Below are 20,976 nucleotides of genomic sequence, written 5' to 3'. Positions count from 1 at the left end.
TAGACCGTCTAAATTTTAAAAAATGAACGGCAAATATACAAAGTGCTGAAAAAATAGACAAATAAGTACAATTAAAGGAGAATGGAGAAATATATTCAAATAAAAGTGTGTTTTCAGATGACGGTGATACTGAAAGGCTGGAAATTCCTCTCCCTCTCTCTCTCTCTCTCTCTCTCTCTCACACACACACACACACACACACACACACACACACACACACACACACACACACACACACACACACATACCTCTCTACAATTCAAAATTCCCCTCCTGCGCCTCTTAAAGCTTCATCACATCCCTGCTGCTGAAAATCCCTTGTCCCCGGGGGGAAGCACACCCGAATTTGGTGAGTGGGGGGGAAGCGCTCTTAGGTCAAACCCCCACCTCTCCCCCCGTCCAACCTGGGGCTCCTTCTTCTCTTTCCTGGTCATACAACACAATAGTCATCTATCAGAGAGGGCACCAGGCAGGCACTAAAGCTAACGGAAATAAACCGCCCATACTGCCAGCAATGTTTCAGGTGCAAGGCTGAATATTTTCTCCAACGTCATTCAAGTTTGGTCTATTCTCTTTTAGGCTTTTGTTGCTTGCTTCCCTTTCCTGACGGGAATATCTGAGGGCTCTGGAAAAACAGGATTCAAGCGTGTCTGTTGTTGGCACTGTTGTGGTTACAGAGCTCATCAGTGACGGAAGAACTATTTAGGTTCTTTAGTTAAGTAAAAGTGCAAATACAACAATGCCAAAATACTCAGGGGAAAAGAAACAAAAATAGTATTGAAAGCACTCTGGAAAAATGTATCATAGGACTATATGATAGGATATATAAATATATATATAAATTATATATATATATATATATATATATATATATATATGTATATATATATATATATATATATATATATATATATATATATATATATATATATATATATATATATATATAGATATATATATATAGATAGATAGATAGATAGATAGATAGATAGATAGATAGATAGATAGATAGATAGATAGATAGATAGATAGATAGATAGATAGATAGATAGATATCTATCTATCTATCTATCTATCCATTAAGGAAAAAATAAAGAAAAAATAAAATAACAAAGTGACCACTAGTGGGCGCCCAAGCATTTCCACAGTACTGAAACTAGCAGGCTGACTTGTCTTCACTCACCTCCTCGGCTGCCATCTGTACTTCCTGGAAACGCGTTTAGAAAAACAGCCTTGGTGGACTTACTGCCTTTTTTAATCAACTCGCAGGTTATATACACAAAAAGACGACAGTTGACCTTTAATGTCACAAAATTACCAATGATAACATAAACAGGACAGCGAGGCGGAGGGCGAGGAACAGAAGTGGAAGAGAAAGGTGAGCTAATGAGACTACAGTGGTGCCACTACTAACGGGTCAACCTGTGACTTAAAATACTTTTATCCGGTCGCATTGTAAACATTGAGCTCGGCGGTGTGAATCGGTTTTACTGTAACATTTGAAAGGAAGACAGACTGGAAGTGTGTCGCGGGTTAAGCTCTGTTGTTTCCGTGTTTCCTCTCAGAGCGCCACGTCATTAATCGGCGGATGAGTTTGGTTCCAGCTGTGCGCTGCCGTTTCTGCCATCACCCCTATAACTCCGTTCGCCTGCAGCTTGCTGCTGTCCGGCTTTGCTTGACATTTTCTTACCGAAGGAGCAAGAAGCGTCGCTTAGGAGATTAAAGATGACTGCGTCCAACTCGGGTCTCATCATGAACGTGGTGAACAGCATCGTTGGAGTCAGTGTGCTCACCATGCCCTTCTGCTTCAAACAGGTGAGTCTGCTGCTGCGACGCTTACCTTGCGGGACTTGTCCTTAAGTCTCTCCGAAAATCCCCACTCTCTGTTAAAATATTTGCAGGATCAGAGGGAATGCTCAAATCCCTTTCTCCTCTTTTTGTCATATTAGGTCATAATCTTGTTTCACAAAGTTTTAGTAAGGTACAACAGGTAAACAGGTGTTACTAAGCACCTGAAGTGAACAATGCCTTTATTAATATCATTAGTAACATTAGTAACTTATACATCTTTCATAAGAAAGGGACTGCTGGGAAAAAGATCTGCTGTTACTGCATTCATCTTCTAATTTTTAAAAGGAAAACTCATTTTAACATATTAACAGTGTTATTCACTGTCAGGTAGCTTCATTTTTACCAGTACAAATATAATATATATCAATGTCAAAGGGTTATGTGATTGAATAAGAAGTACATTATTTGCCTCTTAAAGGTAGTAGAGTAGAAGAATAACAACAAAATGAGATATAAAAGTGAATAAGCATGACGGGATATTAATGAGTGACTGTGAGAATCACCAGCTTCCTCAGAATGTCAGTGAGCACTTGGTAAGCAGCATCTCCATCCATCAGCAGCACTTTTCATAGAGAGATGAATTTATATCATCACTATCACTATATGAAATTAGGAGGTGTTTTCATGTGAAGGATTTCACCCTCTGGGGAGCTCAGTGGTGCTCGGTTTCATCAGTGCTCTCCGGGTACTCTGGTTTCCTCGAATGTTAGGTTCTCAGCCTATGACAGCAGGGATGGAGCAGATTTAGCAGATTTATCTTGGAGGATATCTCCACTTTCTATGAACATGTAATGCCTTCACATCGCATTTAGTGCTTTATTACATGATTTTTCTTTTTAGTCAACGAAGCTATTCCCAAATTTTTAACTTTGTCATGCCTTTTTAGCACAACTACATGTTTGGAGCTTGTATTTGTTTTGGCTGTTCCTTTCTGTAGGCCTAGCATCAGAATCTTTTCCAGGGTATACTTGTTTTCCAGCTGGCTGAAGGTTTCCTCCCCCGTATTGTGCTTCTAAGTAGTTTGAAGGAAGAAATATTGTTTAAAGTTTAAGAACGATCTCATTTGAATTGGCTTGAGGACACGCCTGCTAACTTTCCATCTGTCTTCTCACAGTGTGGGATAGTGCTGGGAACTATCCTGCTGTTCTTCTGTTCATGGATGACCCACAAGTCTTGTATGTTTCTGGTCCACACGGCCAGCAGCACCAAACGAAGGACCTATGCTGGACTGGGTGAGCTAAAGTGGCAAACAAGAGAAATATTTACTTGTATTTATTTTGTTCTGTTATGTAATGTTTTCAGTCGCCAGTATGTTTGTGGAAAAGCCTGAATGGTGCCCATTTTAAGCAACAGCTGATTCCTGGTTAAAGTGGCGAAAGAAGTTGTTGCTTGTCACTAGTTCTGCGAACAGTTAATAACTGTTCGCAGAACGTTATTTGCTTATAACAATGTTAGATGACATCAAGTGCAGAAGTGTCAATAACAGTAAAGTAAACAAATCTCTGCCCACAAGGACAATATTTAAGCTGCTTCCATATGTGTTACAAACGATGAATGAGGACATTTAATCTTGTTTGATTGTTAGTTTTATCAGGACGGAATATTTTTAGTGCACTGCATGTTGCTCACACTGATGGCACTTTTATTCTTCGCAGCCTTCCACGCTTACGGGAAACCAGGAAAAGCACTGGTGGAAACGAGGCAAGTTCATTGACAAATTTTAGTTTCTGCCTATCAGTAATACAGTTGTTGGATCACTGGAACATTTTAGATGTTCAGTGGAAACAATGGATCCATTACAATGGATATTTAGATTATGCATTGTAGGTCATGTTTAAAAACACATTTTCACAAGGTTTCTCTTGTCCCTCTCTTTTTGTGTCCCTGCAGCATGATCGGTTTGATGTTGGGGACCTGTATTGCCTTCTATGTTGTCATTGCTGATTTGGGCTCAAATTTCTTTGCTCAGCTGTTGGGTTTACAGGTTTGATATCATGATTTTGTTGCTACTCGCTTCTACTTTTTCATAATTTTAGGCTTTTGCGACCAACACTTGTAAAGATGTTGTGAAAACAGGAAAAATACTGAAACTAAGCAAGTGTGTTGTTTTGTCACTCTGTTGTGTATAGGTGACCGGCAGTTTTCGCGTGCTGTTGCTGATTATAGTGTCGCTGTTCATCGTACTCCCTCTGAGTCTGCAGAGGAACATGATGGCCACTCTGCAGTCCTTCTCAGCTATGGCGCTGATGTTCTACACCCTCTTCATGTTCACGGTTAGCCCACTGACACACACACACACATACATCTAAACTTTACACAGTGCATGTGAATAGGCTGTAGCAGAAATTCTTTTTAGTTGCAGATCTTGAGAAGCAAATAGTTGAAGCATAATTATCAGTAAAAAAGATTAAAAAAGATTGTTTTTGTTGCCTGTCTGTTAGTACAGCAAGTAAAGTACAAATAGATTTAAAGCATGTGTAAGTTGCAGCACAGCTTATTAGCCATGGTTGCTGATTTGATTTTCAAAATGTTATTTGGCCAAGTGGTCGTTTTGTTGTCTTCCCTGTTAATTCTTTCTTACGCGCACCATTGTACAGAGCTGTGACATCCTTGTGCAATGCCATATTGTCTTGCTCCTATTTTTAAAGAGAAAATCTGCATGAAATCATTTGAGACAGAGAACAGTTGCTGCGCTGCTCGTTATAGACTGAAAAAAGGCTCTGCCCTGGGAAGGCACTACTTGGAAATGGCCACAGGAGACATTAAAAGTTGTGTAAATGGAAAGTAAGTGGAGAATAAATGGTCAGTTGCAATAAACATCAAACTCAACTGTAGAACAGAAACTCCCACATATGTCCGATTTATTTTACATATATCAAACTTAAACTTTTGGCTGTTTATGCAGCATGTAAAATGCTTTTTTTTCTTTAAAGACAAAACAGTGTGTGTGCATATCTTTCTGGAGCAGCTAGTCAGCACTGATTGACAGCACCACCACATCAGCTGGCTGCGGTAGTAACTACTGGGACATAGTTTCCTTTAAGAAATCAAAATATAACCTTCAAGTTTGTGAAGTTACATAAATTACAACTTTTGCTCTGTGGCCAAGCCCAATGTTTAAATCAAACTTCACTTCTGCATGTCATGCATGTGAAGTTCAGTCTAAATAGGCGTCAGTGCAGCACGGAGCACATTTCTTGCAACAGATTTCAGAATTTTGAACAGTTTCTAAAAGAAGTGCAGTTGTATGCCACGAAGGCGAAATTCAGCAGGAAGAGCGCGTTCACAGTCCGCTGGCAGGGCGGAGATGGCCTGTTGGCCTGCAGGGAGCTATGCACGTTTTCTCCTTTTAACAACAGAGAATGTGGTACAACCGGTCTGTGGGCCAGTCTTGCTTGTGTTGTTGTTGGTCTATCAGGCCAACTCAGAGAAAAGCAAAGTTCTTGCATACAACAAGCCAAACTGTTAAAAACAATGAAAAGTGTCCATTTGAGACACTATCTGTGCTTTGCATACTTTATTTTTTGATCTTTGAAGTTATTTCATGTTTCTCCCATTCGCGATAACCTCCGCTGTTGCTCGCGCCACTATTTTGGCCCACACAACAACACACGGAAGCACGTGTGGTCCGTAAAAACCTCTCTGCACCCCATCCAAGCAAAAACGTGTATGCAAACATGCACTCTGGTGGGACCAGAAATGATGCTTTATGCAGCACGTTCTGATAGAACCGCAGGAGCACGCTGCCATTTGCATTTGCACACAGCCCCCTGCACAAGATGCATTTAGTCTGAAGTGTGGTCAGAGGTGAAAAGTTTGAGTGTAGAAACTATCCAGCAGCAGTTTTCTGGCTCATGTGATTCAACTCATTTACTCTTTAAATATGCACACACAGTTGGTGCGTGCATGTGTGGGTAGCTCTGTTTTACTGACCTGCAGTACTGGTTCCACAGACTTCAAAATGCTGTTTGTACTATTTCTGTGTGATGTGAGTTCTAGCTCTGTGGCATGTCGATAAGGTGGAACAGTGGTGTGGTGTGTGTCCGGCTTTAGATCCAGGCCCGGCCTGGCCCAGACCCCTAACCATCTAACAGTGATGTACCTGCTTCCCTCCCTTTTTCATCCTACCATTAATTGTCCCCCTCTTTCATTTCTCTCCATTGTACTACTTTACTTCTTTCTTTCCCGTCTTGTCTCTCTCGTCCTTCTGCCCACCATCACTCTTTCACTCCACTCTCCTCATCTTTCCGCACCCTTTGTTTGCTCCCTCCCACCCCCTCCTTTTCCACTGCTGTTTCTGCTTCTGGTGCTGTAGATAGTGTTGTCGTCTCTGCGCTACGGCATAATCTCGGGCTCCTGGGTGGAGCGAGTTCACCTGTGGCGCTTCAAGGGGGTCATTCAGTGCCTGCCTATTATCGCCACAACCTTCTGCTGTCACCCGTAAGTAAACCATAGAATCCACCCCCCTCCCCCTCCCCAAAAATATAACATACCACTGTAAGGCGGTGGGGACGGAGAGGGGGTGAGTGAAGGAAGCGCGATGTTTCCCCCGCAGTGTGACACTCCTTACTCCCTCCTCCGACCTACCTGAGCCTTCTTCCTCCTTCTTTCAATCATCCACAATCTCACCTTTGATTGTGATCTGGTCTGAGCCATTTGAGCTCTGTGTGTTTGTGTGTGTGTTTTTGGTGGCAGTAGTAATAAGGCAGAGAACATAGGGAAGTGACAGGCTCATTTTTGCTGCCCTCCACCTTCAGTCCTGGTCTGTGTGGGTGTGGCAGGTTTTCCTTTGGGATCTTATCAGGTGCTGTGAGGAGCAAGACAGAGCACATGCTGATGAAAACCTATGAATTAGTGTTTGTCTACATATTCCTTTCATATGCCTCTTATTTCTTGCAAATTTATGATTTTTGCTTTTATTCATTTTGTATCATCTTCATTACTCCAGTTTTTCCACTACAGCAGGTTTTGTTCAGTGTGGGATTTCCTGTCACGTCTCTTTGTTATTTCCAGCTCTTCATTTTCTCTGGTTTTTCTCTCCCCATTTATTACTTTCATTATCTGTCTGTGAGCCATAAGCGAGGGTATTGTTCCCATTCTTCTTTTCACTCTTTCCCCAACTTTTCTCCATTTGGTTTGGGCTGTAACTCCCCCTTCCCCCCGCCTCCTTCCCCTCAGATGGTGCTGTCCTCGTTCAAACATGGGCTGCTCAGCGGCTGGTGGCTAGGGCACATCAATATGGTGCGCTGGGAGGGTGTGTTTCGCTGTCTCCCCATCTGTGGGATGGCCTTCGCCTGCCAGTCGTAAGTACTCCTCCACCTGTGCAGGATCACATGATGAAAGTAATGTCAACCACGACTAAATAGAATTCTGACGTTGGAAGCTCAGTGACCTATAGTGAACGTTCGATATTAGTCTTATAAATATGTGCAGTGTAACTCCCAAAACGTGGGCTTTTCCGCTCTTCCACACAGGGAACTAAATGTTTTATCGCTGCATGTAGAGAAAATTTCACAATTGGTGCATGAATACTCACAGCATTTTTTTTTTAAAGCCACGGTGGAGGATTTGGGGTAAAAAGAAACAGATTTGTGGTGGAGGTGGTTGATAAGGCATCGCTATTTGTAAAAAGAAGCTGCTTTTGTTGCTTAGATGTGCTTTCTTTAGTTTTAACCATCTGCGCTTACTTTTCGCTTTGTGTTTTCTAATTCAGTCAGAAAATGACGGAATCTGACACAGAAGATGAGCGGACACTTATAAGAAAAAATAAAATCAAGTGGATGGTTTAGATTTGCAAAAGCTGCAAAGTACTGGATGCTTTTTGAGAGGGAAGGCATGTTGGATTTTTGAAGCTGACTATGCATTAGCTGCTGTCTATAAATATGCACCAGAGGTGTTGAAATATATGGCTATTGATGATAATCATGACATACAGAAGAAGCAATTGATAATATATGTGAGCAGTCCATCACTAGCTTCTTCTTGCCTACACATATTATGCATTTTTAAAGTGAGGTGGTCACCTTACTTTAATAATCCATGAATTTTTCTGTAGCTGTGATAACGTCTCTCTTACACGCAGAGAGAGATTCACGTTCCACAACAATCGCACTAAATCAAACTGCGATGCTCACACAGGGAGAGTTAAGCTGTTGAGGAATTAATTCTTAATTTAGCTTCCGCGTTGTTGCCTTCTTGTGCCGCTGCTCCTCCTCTCTCCTCTGCATTCGTCAGCTAACACTAACGCCACACGAGACTCCGTTATTGTGCTTTAAGTCGCAGGTTTCTTCAGTTTGTTACTCACCTGATCGAGTCACAGCAGTCTGGTGCTCTAGTTAAAGTGCACTTTAAATAAAGTACCCCACCTCTTAGCAAATGACAGCTGGAGTAGACTTGGGGAGCCCCAGTGATCCGGAATTGGATAAGTGGTTAAGGATAAAAGTGAATTCTTTTGGCCTTGATATTCATGTGGTGAACATCTGATATCAACCCTAATATTAGCGAAAGTGAAAAATGATGGGGGAAAATGAGGTGTTCTTTTCACTTCCCAGCAATGTTTTATTAAGAAACGTGTTAGTGTAAAGACCCTGTTTGACTCCAGACCGCTGTGTGCCCAGCTGTGATGCTATACCACTACATGTAATGGTAATAATGTATTTATTAGGTCAAAAGAGCTAGCAAAGTTTGAGCGTCCTATCGGTTGGGCTCTTATATATAATGAATGCTGTGCTGCAGTCTTTACTAACAGTAAATAATAGGAAGGTTTCCAACACAGCATTTGCATGCTGTTCACAATGCTCACTGGTTTATTTTCACTGATCACAGCTTCTTCTTCTTTACTGCCTCCATTTTCACTCATTTGCATGCTTTGTCACTGCCTCTTTTTGTCCTGTCCTCTACGCTTCAGTGCCCACTCTGGGCGTGCAGTGAGCTGAGCGGGTGGTTCAGCTCACTGCACCAGTATCCTGTTAGACATGAATGTCTAACAGGAGCAAGTTAATCTTTGGTGCTGGAGAGGGCTGTAGGGTGTTACGGTGAGGTCATCAGGGGCCAGATGTTTGGGTGGTGGCAGTGTATGGTTTTGTTTTGTGCGAGAAAGAGTGAGGTAAGTGATAGAAGTGGGCGACTGTAGCCTTGGGAGTGAAACAGGACTTTTTAATTAATGTAATCACACAAAGCTAACATAACATTATGGTATGGCAGACAGGCGTGATCATTAGCAAGCGAGGTGTGCATGTGATCCAACAAGAAGAAAGTATGAGCTTGTATGTGTTTATGTGTGCTTCCTCCGTCGTCCCACTAGTAGTGCTGAGTGATATTTGGCATGGCGATTTCTTGGCCTGTGGTAAGGCTGAGCGAGGCAAGCGCTCCGTTAGGCGGCAGGCAGCTTAAGCCAAACCACTAATCAACACATTGGACTGCCGCCATCTCACAGACACACTGATGTATTCACAGGCTGATTAAACAGCTCTCAGCACATTGGATTTTTATTACATTCATGAAATGTGTTTACTTTCAGTTAAAACATTACTTAACATCACCATTATGATGGGATGGGAGCTGGCCCTGTTGTTTTTTGGCTGAGCGTCTGAACAGCGAGGAGCAGTTAGCTCATAATAGAGGGACATAAGAAAAACATGTATGGCAGAAACATCTTTCTGTGATGCTACTGCTGGTGTGTTTTCCAGTCCCATTTAATGACACTGTCTTCCACACACTCACTTCTCCCACAGTCAGTCTGCATCATATTTGAGATTTCATTGTGTTTAAGGACTAGCCTCCGAGTCAGGTCTATTGAGCAACCATTAGATGCTTTTGCACTGCGCTTGCAGTATAACGTTTTATTTAACATTGGTTATAACATTAACTGGTTTCCACATTAAACAAGCACAAGGAATGGCATCATGCTAGCTAATAAAACCGAGTGTGTGAACAGAGAGTCAGGCAAAGGGAGAACAAAGGCCAGTGAAAGTTATGGTTTCTCTCTCTCTTCTGTCTTTCGCCTCTCACATGTATAAGAGAAAGGGAGGGAGAGAGAAAAAGGAGGCGAGTAAAAAGAGTCTGCCAGGAAAGTTTATAATGCTCTAAAACCTGTCCAGCCACTTGCAGTTATATATAAAGCCTGTAAATTCACTGGTTAATGTGCCGATGGTCCCCTCCACACTCCCACACTCGCCTTAAAGCACAGGACAGGAAATGATGAAAGGAGGTCGACACCTGTGTTAATAGACGAGCATTTCAGCCTCAGCCGGCCTTCACTACTGTCACCCATACTGTGTCTCTCACACACACAAACACATATGCAGTGGTATCTAGACAAACACTTGTGCATACCTTACATCACTACCACTCCCATTACATTACTTTCATCTACTGCCATCGTGAGAAATGACTGCAATAAAAAAATAAAACTTTAAGCATGAATTGATATTAATATGAATTAAGATTCATATTCTCAATATGAAGATTCCAATTGTTGAAAAACCTTCATTTATATGATGTTGTATGATTGATTGAGTCGAATGACTTTTTAAAGTAGTTTGATTACATCTAAGTAGAAGATTGAAGTATTAATTTCAAATGTTTATTGATAATTGCATTGCATTCATATATTTTTAATGGGCTAAACAAAGAAGATGAAATCGTGTAGATTAAACCATCCAGTGTTAGTTGGATATTGACAAGGACATGAGGGAAGAGATGCATCATTTGATTACTGAGCATCGCAAATGGACCCCCATATGGCTGCTTAATAAAGGAACGCTACAGAGCGGTTTCTAAATTTGAAGTAAGTGGCCGTGAAGACTGTCATATTGCCAGCTGTTTGGGGGGACAAAAATCAAATGAAACATCTGTAGGACTACGTTCCTCGATCTCCCTGCTAGAACTGTTGCATTGTAGAATTTGTATGTCTGATAATTCAGACAGTATAAGATCACATTGCAACAATAGTGTTGTGCCATGCAGTATACAGGGTGTTTTTGTTTTGTTTTTTGGCTTACTATCTCTTACAGGCAAGTGCTACCAACCTACGACAGCCTCGATGAGCCGTCTGTTAAGCGCATGAGCACCATTTTCACTTCATCTCTCAACGTTGTTACCATCTTCTACATCACAGTGAGTGGAACCACTCTTTCTCAGTTGTGTTCACATCACTCCTATTTTGTAATATTAAAGAGTATCTGAGTTTACTTATCTTAAAATTTTAACAGGTCACTGCCAAAAAAGCTAATGACATGAGTTCACTTTTTTTAATGTCTTTTAATGGGATTAGATTACACAATATCAGACTAATCTGGATGGTGTAAGGCATTGATTTGAATCTGGAGCTTGCAAATCAGTCAGTTATTCATAGACTGTATATAAAAGATGCAAACAGCTACCTTAACTTCACTCACTAGTTACCAAAGACCCGCTGAGTTTTAGCCATTGCTCTCTTGCTGTTTTTAAAACCGGATGTGACAAAAAAAATTAGGTCTTGAGGCACTTCCACACCGGCTTCATGTTTCAGACACTGAGGCTACATCAGTCTTGTACATACTGCCTCTGGTCTTTATGGACAAAACTTGCACTGTATCTTGTCCTGAGAGAAAGACTAGCATGTTAGATTTTTGCAGTCTTTCATGATGGTTTTGTCACTTCTGTGAGGGAAACATGATGAAGAGAAAGAGCAGTGACATTGTCCTGCATGTAAGTTGGTAAGCGTGATTAATCAGAGAGCAACATTTAGTCTGTCATAGGTCTCACTCATGAAACAACAAGATTTTATGACCTCATTATAAACAACAACAATGTGTATTCTGAGCTTAGCATCCTACAGTACACACTCTTGATGGAGTTTCTGGTATTTTATATTATTTATGGCAGAATGTGTCTTTATCCTGATATTAAAACAGTCTTGATGGCTGATATTGGCATCAGAAACTATAAAAATTCCTCCTTCTTTTTGCTTTTCCCCAAACACCATGTTTGGTTCTGTCTCCAGGTGGGTTTCTTTGGGTACGTCAGCTTTACAGAGAACATCGCAGGGAACGTGCTGATGAACTTTCCATCCAACCTGGTGACAGAGATGATACGCGTTGGTTTTATGATGTCTGTAGCTGTTGGATTTCCCATGATGATCCTGCCCTGCCGCCAGGCCATCAACACTATGCTTTTTGAGCAGCAAGTGAGTTCAGATATACTCAGACGCTCCCTTTGTCCTCTGCATTTTAAAAAAGAAAGTCTTAATGCTTGTTTGCTTGATGGTTTTCTCACTTTACTGAATTGTTAATAGTAGAGGGATGAGAATTTGGATACAAATTAGATTGTGAAAGAGGACCTCCCATTCTTTCTTTCATGCAGTTTGAAGATGCATTTAGAAGTTTTTCGTGTAAACACAAACAGCAGGTGTTTCCCTGTAACACCCATAAATGTATTGAATCTGTAATCAGTTTGTAAATGTGAGATTTGTTACATCACTAAATCCCCTCTTTAGCTCTTTTTTTTCTATCTTACCATTTTTGTCTTACAGCAGAAGGATGGGACATTTGCCGCTGGGGGTTACATGCCTCCTCTGCGCTTCAAGATGATCACCCTGTGCATTGTGTTTGGCACTATGCTGGGGGGCATTCTCATCCCCAACGGTACGTCCTTTTTGTGTGTGTGTGTGTGTGTGTGTGTGTGTGTGTGTGTGTGTGTGTGTGTGTGTGTGTGTGTGTGTGTGTGTGTGTGTGTGTGTGTGAGTGAGAAAAATTGGTTGTGGATTGCATGGACTAAAATAAAATGGTGTGTGTATGTGTGCTGCTCGCTGGAGGTCTTAAGGTGCATGTGTTCCTTTATGTGGGCGTAGCTGGGGAGCTTTACGATGTGTGTGAATGTGACTTTACGAGTCAGTGACTGTCACACTCTAACACAGTCCTTAAATCAGGGCCCTTACTTTTATCTCCTTTTAGATGGGCAGACAGGAAGATAGGGCTATTATTCTCCCGGACTCTTTCTCACACACTCGCACACAAACAAACGTCCAGTACACACCAGTATTGGCTCTCCGTCAGCTTCCTTAAGTCCTTGTCTCTCTCACAAAACGCTCCAAAATTGCATAGATGTAAAGGTTAGCATTATTTTGTGTTTTGTCCACCCACTGTTTGTTAAAGTTTTGATTGGGTGAACACGGAGACACACACAGAGCCGGTCAGATTGGCTCTTTGTGTATTTAATCAGGCTAATAGACTGCGGAGAAAGGAGGTAAGGACCCTGGGGGGAATGGGCACTAAATCTGAGGGAAACAATATGGTGTCCGTCCTCTAGATGAACGATGGGTTTCCGGGCTTGACGCCCAGTAGGCCCATTCGTTGTGACTTGGGTGTGGCCACGGCTCGCTGCTGCCAGCAGCAGTGTGCCACGGATGGCGTCTGTGAGGGGCCGTTATGAATCCAGTTTGTAATGAGGAGCCCAGATCTGGGACTCTAGCAGTCTTTTTTCACCCAGTCTTTTTTTGGCACAAAGAAACAGAACCAGTGAACCACTGAAACAGACAGAAACGCTTCAGCTCTGGTAACGTTGGTGTCATGTTGATTTAACAGTGTTTAGGTTGGTTTAATTAAGTTTTCATTGTACTGCAACATCTGGGGAGGCACACCTTGGATCTCCAGATCATTTTCCTGTTAGTTTAGTTGTTGTACCACTTGTCGAGCTAACTTTTGTCCAGTTTGTTATAACCATTTCAGACATTTAAGCTAACTCTTTCAGCACTCTATCCATTAACATTTGGTGAGCACCTCTGTTTTGGAACTAGTGCACTACAGGCCCGCAGATTTTTTATTAAACCGGTTTTCCTGTCTTTAGTGGAAACTATTCTGGGTCTGACTGGAGCCACCATGGGCAGCCTCATCTGCTTCATTTGTCCTGCTCTCATCTACAGAAAGATCCAAAAGAACAGCATCATTGCTCAGGTTAGAAGCTTTGAATCTGCACTTTTCCAGTATATTTATTTGGGGAAAATATTTTGTCTGACAATTTGTTGTTCTCCACTTCCTGTCCTGTAGCTGGTGCTTTTTGTTGGTCTGGGCATCCTGCTGATCAGCACCTTTACCACTCTCTCAATTTCGGCCAGTAGCCCCGGTCCAAGGATCCAACCTCCTCCTCCTGCACCTGGCAAGAACAGCCAGCAAGAACTACCAGACATCCCTGAACTGCACGGTAAAGATCGCGAGTTTCTGTAATGGCTGGCAATCACTTAGGAACTAGATGGGCTGTAAATGAAAGTGGTTTACTAATGAGCCATGGAAACATTTACCTCAGTGGGCCAGAGCCGGAGCTGTCTGTAGCATCTGAGATTGGACAGCAGAGTTGCATGTAATTATTTCCTTTAAAATGCACCAGCAGTACAAGAGACATGTTTGTTTCTTGTCTTATTTTTAAAGTCACAGACTGCTCGCAGCACCTTGAAGGCGCATTGTAAAGAGAATGTGAACCAGTAGCAAAGGGCCAGTGAGACTAAAACAAAAGCACAAAGCCACGGCAGAAGAAAGGCTTTCTTTTATCTCTCGGAGAAGAAAAGATGGAGACAGACAGAGTGACTGGTAGACAGACAGGCAGGGTGAGGAGATAACCTCTTGATAATATCTGAAAGCAGTGTTGAGTGCTTGACACTGATGAAGCGAGATTGATGCCCTTCAAACTCCAGCAATTTCTCTCCACCCCTCTACCTCTGTTCATTTCTCCTGCCACCCCCCTCCGAACCTCTTCCCCCCCAAAATACATTGTCTACACCCCCTTTCTCCCTGCATATCTCACATGGCAGCTATAAAATGCCTGCAAGCGCTGGCTGTATAAAAGGAAATGGGGTGTGGGGTGATGATGATATGGGTTTGGGGATAAATGAAAAAAAAATGGAGACGAGACCCAGAGGAAACCTTCTGAGCTGATGTTTCCAGTTTTAGGGTGAAAGAAGAAGAGCATGGAGGGAGTCCTGACAGTTAATCATCCTCAGCTCTCGTGGTCTTTTCTTACTGTGCAGTTCCTTCTTGTTCACTCCCATCCAGAAACTCTCATTTGTGGATTTTTGTTTTTCCCTCCCAGCTTTGCTTCACACTAAACTCACAAGAGCCAGGATAAAAACTTGTTTTCTTTCTGCCACACTCTGATATCATTTCTCTCTCCCGTCACCCTCATTAATTCGACACATCACTGATGCCAGTCTTGCCATTTTCAGTATTTGCTGCCCCCTAGTGGCTGTACACGTCCAAAACCAAAAATGTCCATATTTTCAGATGGCATTTGGTATGAGAATTATAGCACCAAGAAATGAAGTCTAAGATTAACTGTTTTAATCTTAGACTTTTAATCAACTAAATGTCATAAGACTATAGTGGGCTAAAATCTAAAGTTGATTCGGTCGACTAAAAGATAAAGTGTAAAGTTTGTCATGTTTTTACCGGTGATGGTTGCTCCACACAGTTTACAAAGCAGCTTATTTTTCTTATTTTTGAAATCTGGCTATGTGTCGTGTTTTCTTTTCCTCCCAAGTGAATATAATCAGGGAAATAAACAAAAGAACCTGTACTGTTACCTGGGGGCAGATCAAATTTTTGTTTAGCCTTGTTCCAAAAAGAGAACTTCTAATTGGATCACTAAACTCGTCCCAGCCTTATTCGCAACTTAATTAGTTCTGATTTGATCTCGTCTCTCCAGAAAATTTTCAACTCATTTTTAATCATTGACGAAAGTGTCAATACATTCGATCACAGATTTTGTCCTCATATATTTGTCTGCATAAATTTTTGTTTACCTATCGTCTTGTTTGTGTCAGAAAACTGTGATGAAAATATGGGGATATCTTGGGATGATATCTGGCATTAGATTAGCTGACCATAGTGAAACAGTAGAACAGTAGCATTAATGAGACGTTCCATTTTTTGCACCTACATGCAGACAACCCTGCAAACAAGAAGCCAGTGGAGATAGAAAAGCCTGACAATCATCTGCCTGTGGAGGTGGTGCAGCCTGTGGAGCGGGACCCAGGTGAGCCCCCCCAGATTAAAGGACCAGTTGATCTATCGAAGGAGAAGAAGGACGAGGAGGTGCAGTTGGATCGTCCTGATGCGGGTAAGGAAACTGAACCAAAATCGGAACATTAACTGGATGTCGAACTTGTAAGGATTACCATTTCTTATTTATCCAGGTGTGGCAGTGCCAGAGGGAGAGGCCCATCGTCATGAACCACCCATTCCTCATGACAAAGTAATGGTAGACAGAAGAAAGAACATTGCAGAGCTGAAAGATGAAAACAAACAACCTGTTGCTGCAGAAGGTGTTGAAGAAAACCCTCTAAGAGGCAACGAGCAAGATTTCGAGAATGCTTTGAAAGTGGAAAACAAAGATGACAAGGTTGATGAAAAACCTGCAAAAGAAGAGGATCTGGGTGGAGGTGAAGTCTTGTCGAACGAGCTGGTTGATAAGCCTGTTGCAGAAGCAGGCAAAAAGTTGGAAGTTGCCCCATTAAAGGAGGGTGAGAATCTCAACGCTGTTAAAGAGCCCCTTGCAGATAATGCAGGTGTAGTGGCCAATCAGGCTGCAGAAGCCAATCAGGATGCAGCAGCCCAAGTCCATAAAGTGGGGAAAGCTGCAGATGCTGCAGAGAAAGGTGAGCATTTCAAGCTGTTTAACTGTTGGTTAAGCAAAATGATGAAAAAGGCGTTCTAAGAGAGTGTTTGTGATATGTAATGACCTTTAAGCTCCACCTGCTGAAGGAGAGCATCGCCCTGCTGAAGGAGAGCATCGCCCTGCTGGAGAAGAGGCTCCAGCTGCTGAAGGCAAAGATGCAGCAGATGACAAGATGGAAGGTAAGTGGAGTAGATATGTTCAATAAAATTCAAAGTTAAATTCATTTATTTAGTAGCTGCCAATTTTTTCAGCATGTTGTGAAAAACCTTAATCACGTCCACATTTAAAAATCAGCCTAAATCAATTTGCACTCGCATTTATAGTGGCTGATAGTTTTTTTTTGTAAACCATGACCTGCTCTCGGTCGGGGGAAATGCCCTCACATTTGTGCAGACACAGACTTGGGTTTTTATTTTATATTAATAGTTTGCTAAAATGTGGTCCAGGCTTTCCTTATCTGTGTCACTGTGTAACACTGACATACTAAGTTTGTAGCAGAGCTTGCTAAGCATGGAAAGAGCTGCTGCCTGAATGGAATCCAGATGCACCCTAATTGTCCCACTAGAGCCACTTCCGCCAACTCTGACTTTAAATTGCTTCCGCTATGAGAAACACATACGAGACGTTCTCTTGTTTCCAGCAAGACTCAATACAAGAGTCTCCATGCATTCACTGCATCTGACAAGCTGAAGACCTAGTGAATCACCTTTATGGCCACAACATTGTCCCAACATTAATGGGAAAATCCCAGTACATTTATCTTTATATTTATATTCTTCTAATTTTCAAATATCAAATATTTTCTTACAAAATCACTTTGCTGAAGTTAAGACGTGTTTAAGGCAGCAGGTGTGTTGGTGTTGGTTATATTTAGAAGACGATTTGTTGTTTTTAGCAGTTTCCAGCTCTTAGAGAGCTGTACTGGATGTATGTAGCCAATGTTGATTCGCTAATGTGGTATCAACTGACCAATCAGAGCAGACTGAGCTTTCCAGAGGCAGGATTTGAAGAGACTGGAGGTAAAACGTTGTTTCAGAGTTCCTGCTGCAGGAAAATCAGCATGTGAAAAAATGTGTTTTTGAACATTAAAAATGTCAAACTGGTAAAATTGTGAAACTTTAACTAAGTGATATATGAGGACTTTATTTAAAAATGAAATGCTGGACTTTAAAAAAAAATCCAAATATGAAGTCAGGTTACAGGAAAGGCTCAATAAATAAATAAATAAATAAATAACAAACACTTAATTTAACCTCTTTGTTTTCTGGGTGGGAGAGTGCAGTATTCCTCTTATTGGCTAATTTAGACTGCTATGTAGCCCACTTCCTCTTTCTTTTCTCCTGCTTCGCTTGTTTTATCTTAATGATCCCTTCTTGCCTATTATTCCCTGTTTGATGGTGTTAAAAAAGAAAAAGAAGTACAGATGTTTCCTCTCACTTCTTGACTTAGCTCGATCCTCTTTTTTGGCTTTTGTTGACTTTCTCATTCTGTTATTCTGTTGTTTACTTTTGCCTTCTCTTCCTTTTTTCTCCATCTTTTCTTTCTGTCTCTGCTGGACTCCTGTCGCAGTGATAAAAAAGCTGGTTGCAGGTATGAACTCCCTCTTGCCTCTTCTTCAGGTTATCTCAATCTGTCTGTCACTCAAATTTTTAAACATTTACAAAATGGCTCATCTTTTTTTTTTTTTAATTATTGCTTATACAGTTGTGTGTGTTTTATGTTTGTGTGTGTTTATATTTAAACTTAATACTAGTAAACTAAAACCACCCACTCACATTGCCTGTTAACATAATCTGTGTCCACACCTGCCTGTTTAAGGCTACAGTCTAGAAGAGCGTGTTAACTGGAAGTAGTAGATTATTAACTGTTTCCTGTCTGCCCCCCTCACCCCCAGAGTCTGGCCCTAGTTTTATTAAGCCTCCTAACTAATGCCCTGTTCTCTGAACAGGTCGTTACTTATTTTAATTAAATGTTTTTGAATGGTTTGTTTCCATGTAGAGGGTCAGCTGGACCACGCGGTGCTTCTGCAGGTCATTAAGGAGCAACAAGAACAACAGAAAAGGCTTCTGGACCAACAGGAAAAACTATTGGCTGTCATAGAAGAACAACACAAGGAAATCCACCAGAAACAACCTGCTGGTGTGTATATACCTTCTTTTTTTCTTTTTTTTTTGTAGTCATGACAACTTGTAAAGAAAACACAACTTAAATGTGGCCCATTTAAGTTAAGGGCCACATTTAAGTGGTGGCCCTTAACTTAAATGTAATGTTTTTGCATTTAAAGGGGGCGCTGCTGAAGGCGATGGTGAGAAAGGCATCCAAGGACAACCAGAGATGATGGAAGGTGGAGCAGCAAAACCTAAGGAGTCTGGACTGGAGCAGCCCAAGGAGGGAGCTGGAGCTCCACAGGCTGGAGGAAATGAGGCTCATGCTCTGGCCCAGAATCAAGCTCAGGTTGAAGATAAAGGTGCTGAAGCTAACCCTGCAAAAGTAGCCGTACCAGCAGCTTACAAGGAGGATGCAAATGTTGCGCTCGCAGGAGAATCACATAAGGAAAGTGAGGTCGGGGCGAGGGGAGTGCCATTGGGGAAGCAAAAACTTGAACCTGTAGCTCAGAATGATCAGTTACCAGAAGAAGAGGCAATTGAAAAACTTAAGAAAGAAATGGTAGGCAAAGAAGATCAGGCAAAACAAGGAAAAGAACGGCTGGAGAGGGAAATGAAGGAGAAGCTAGCCAGGGAAGAGGAGTTAGAGAGGGAAAGATCAGAGAGAGAAAGGATAGAGAAAGAAGTTCAGGCACGATTAGAAAAAGAACGGCTAGAAATGGAGAGAAAAGAAAAGGAAAGGCTAGAGGAAGAAAGGATAGAAAAGGAAAGACAGGAAGTGGTGGCCAAACAAGAGTTGGAGAGGGAAAAGATAGAGAAAGAAGTTCGAGAAAGGCTGGAAAAAGAACGACTGGAAAGGGAAATAAAAGAGAATCTGATCAGAGAGCAAGAGCTTGAGAAAGAAAAAGCATTAAAAGAGAAACTTGCACGCGACAAAGCTGCAAAAGAGCGATATGAGCAGGAGCTGCAGAAAGCGGACAATGAAATGCATGATAAAGCAAAGAAAGAGGAGGCATTGCAGGAGGCTCAGGAGAGGCTGCTTCAGCTGCAGCAGGCCATAGAAGCTCAAAATGCTGGAAAAGCTGCACAGGGGGGCAAGATAGATGATGGTGAGGCTTTGAAGAAAGGAGGACGAGACCTCAAAGAGAAAGCTGCTGCTCAGCCAGAACCCGGAGAAGGGGAGGAAGATGGCGAGGTTCACCCCCAGGGCTCCCACGAGAAAGTTAGGAAGCAGGGAGAGATAGATCTGAAGCGGAGGCGTAGGTCACTTGGAGAGGCTAGAGGGCCCCTGGAGGACACTGAGGCGTCCAGGGGGGTTCCAGGGTTGGAGCCCCTGCTGGAGCTGGGGGGGCAAGATCTGCACGCAGCCCTGGAGGGGCAGCTACTGGCTGGGGCAAGGCTACACACACGGCAGATTAAACAGGCCTCAGAGGATGAAGAAGCTAAATAACACACACACATTCTTATTTAGCGGTCAAACACATACTGTAGACCTGCAGAACCTCTAATACTGTGGACCGTGATATTGCTGCCTTACATTCTCTTTTGCCTTTGGAGTTGTTAAGAAGTGGACTGTGTTGTTTTTCTTGATACTGTGTAATCTGCCAGGAAGCCAAAGTCTTTATCAAAGAGCAAAAGTGAATGTAAATATTAACTTATTTTTGTTTCCAGAGAAAATTTTGAAGAGGTCATTGTTTAAAGTGTACATACATCTATGCAATTACCTTTCTGTGGAGTGTTTTTGAAAAGGACGCTATTCGTATTTGAGTCACATGTACTCCTTTTGTTATTCAGTTGTTCCTTGGTCTTTGTAAATGTTGTAAATGCTTTTAAATGTGATCCATGTATTTTCTTATAGAACCCAGTTACCCCAAATTTAATGTACTGTGGCTTCAGGCCCTTTGATAGTGTTTTTGCTTCGTGCTTTCAAAATGAGGTATTTAACTACACGCTGGAGTTTTGAGATATAGAGTAGCCTTACTATTTCCATAAACTGTGGACAGCAGAGCAGCTCGAACCAGACAACCTGGATCAATACCTGTAGTTTCTAATCATTCCATCTTTATTCCTAGTATTTCTTCCAGGTTGATTTATTAGTGCCTTTCACTTAACATACTACAGCGTATATTTTATTCAAACAAAATGTGTTTTTTTCCCCTCAATATCTGGTCTTTTTCTTCCACTAAATGATCTTATTTGAAGATATAATAATGGAAGGTATTTTGGACTTCTGTATTGTCTTTCATTGCCTAGCACTTCAACATATTGGACCTTTGCTTTATAAAAGAGGCTATTTTTGTGACTATTTTTCTACATGCATGTTATTTCTGTACATTTTGCTGATAAAAATTAATAAAGATCATATATCGAAACA

At 41.7% G+C, this 20,976-nt stretch overlaps 1 protein-coding gene across 3 annotated transcripts; it reads left to right on the top strand.

Annotated features, from left to right (window-relative positions):
- The first annotated feature begins 1,143 nt into the window (after positions 1–1,143).
- slc38a10 (solute carrier family 38 member 10) lies at positions 1,144–20,974 on the top strand. 3 transcript variants are annotated; one of them, XM_026178938.1, is made up of 18 exons: positions 1,144–1,378; positions 1,566–1,815; positions 2,966–3,083; positions 3,507–3,552; positions 3,742–3,835; positions 3,981–4,124; positions 7,030–7,154; positions 10,866–10,968; positions 11,837–12,019; positions 12,365–12,476; positions 13,678–13,784; positions 13,878–14,031; positions 15,766–15,939; positions 16,016–16,477; positions 16,569–16,676; positions 18,067–18,087; positions 18,496–18,636; positions 18,782–20,974. In XM_026178938.1, the coding sequence occupies exons 2-18, from the start codon at positions 1,726–1,728 to the stop codon at positions 20,050–20,052; spliced, it is 3,453 nt and encodes a 1,150-aa protein (XP_026034723.1). In that variant the 5' UTR covers positions 1,144–1,378; positions 1,566–1,725; the 3' UTR covers positions 20,053–20,974. The 3 variants fall into 3 exon arrangements, with proteins under 3 accessions (XP_026034723.1, XP_026034722.1, XP_026034724.1); XM_026178937.1 differs by lacking the exon at positions 7,030–7,154 and adding an exon at positions 6,167–6,291; XM_026178939.1 differs by lacking the exons at positions 7,030–7,154; positions 18,067–18,087 and adding an exon at positions 6,167–6,291 and having other exon boundaries at positions 1,145–1,378.
- Positions 20,975–20,976: the final 2 nt, after the last annotated feature.

Source organism: Astatotilapia calliptera, chromosome 8 (assembly GCF_900246225.1).
Source record: "Astatotilapia calliptera chromosome 8, fAstCal1.2, whole genome shotgun sequence".
Classification (NCBI taxonomy): domain Eukaryota; kingdom Metazoa; phylum Chordata; class Actinopteri; order Cichliformes; family Cichlidae; genus Astatotilapia; species Astatotilapia calliptera.
Note: the sequence above shows the minus strand (reverse complement) of the source record. Positions and strands in the feature narration are given on the sequence as shown.

Excerpts from the sequence above, each read along its gene's own strand:
- slc38a10 (XM_026178938.1), top strand. The coding sequence starts at position 1,726 with ATGACTGCGTCCAACTCGGGTCTCATCATGAACGTGGTGAACAGCATC. Across the intron at positions 3,836-3,980 it reads CTCAGCTGTTGGGTTTACAG|GTGACCGGCAGTTTTCGCGT; the intron begins GTTTGATATCAT and ends TGTTGTGTATAG. Across the intron at positions 15,940-16,015 it reads GTTGGATCGTCCTGATGCGG|GTGTGGCAGTGCCAGAGGGA; the intron begins GTAAGGAAACTG and ends TTATTTATCCAG.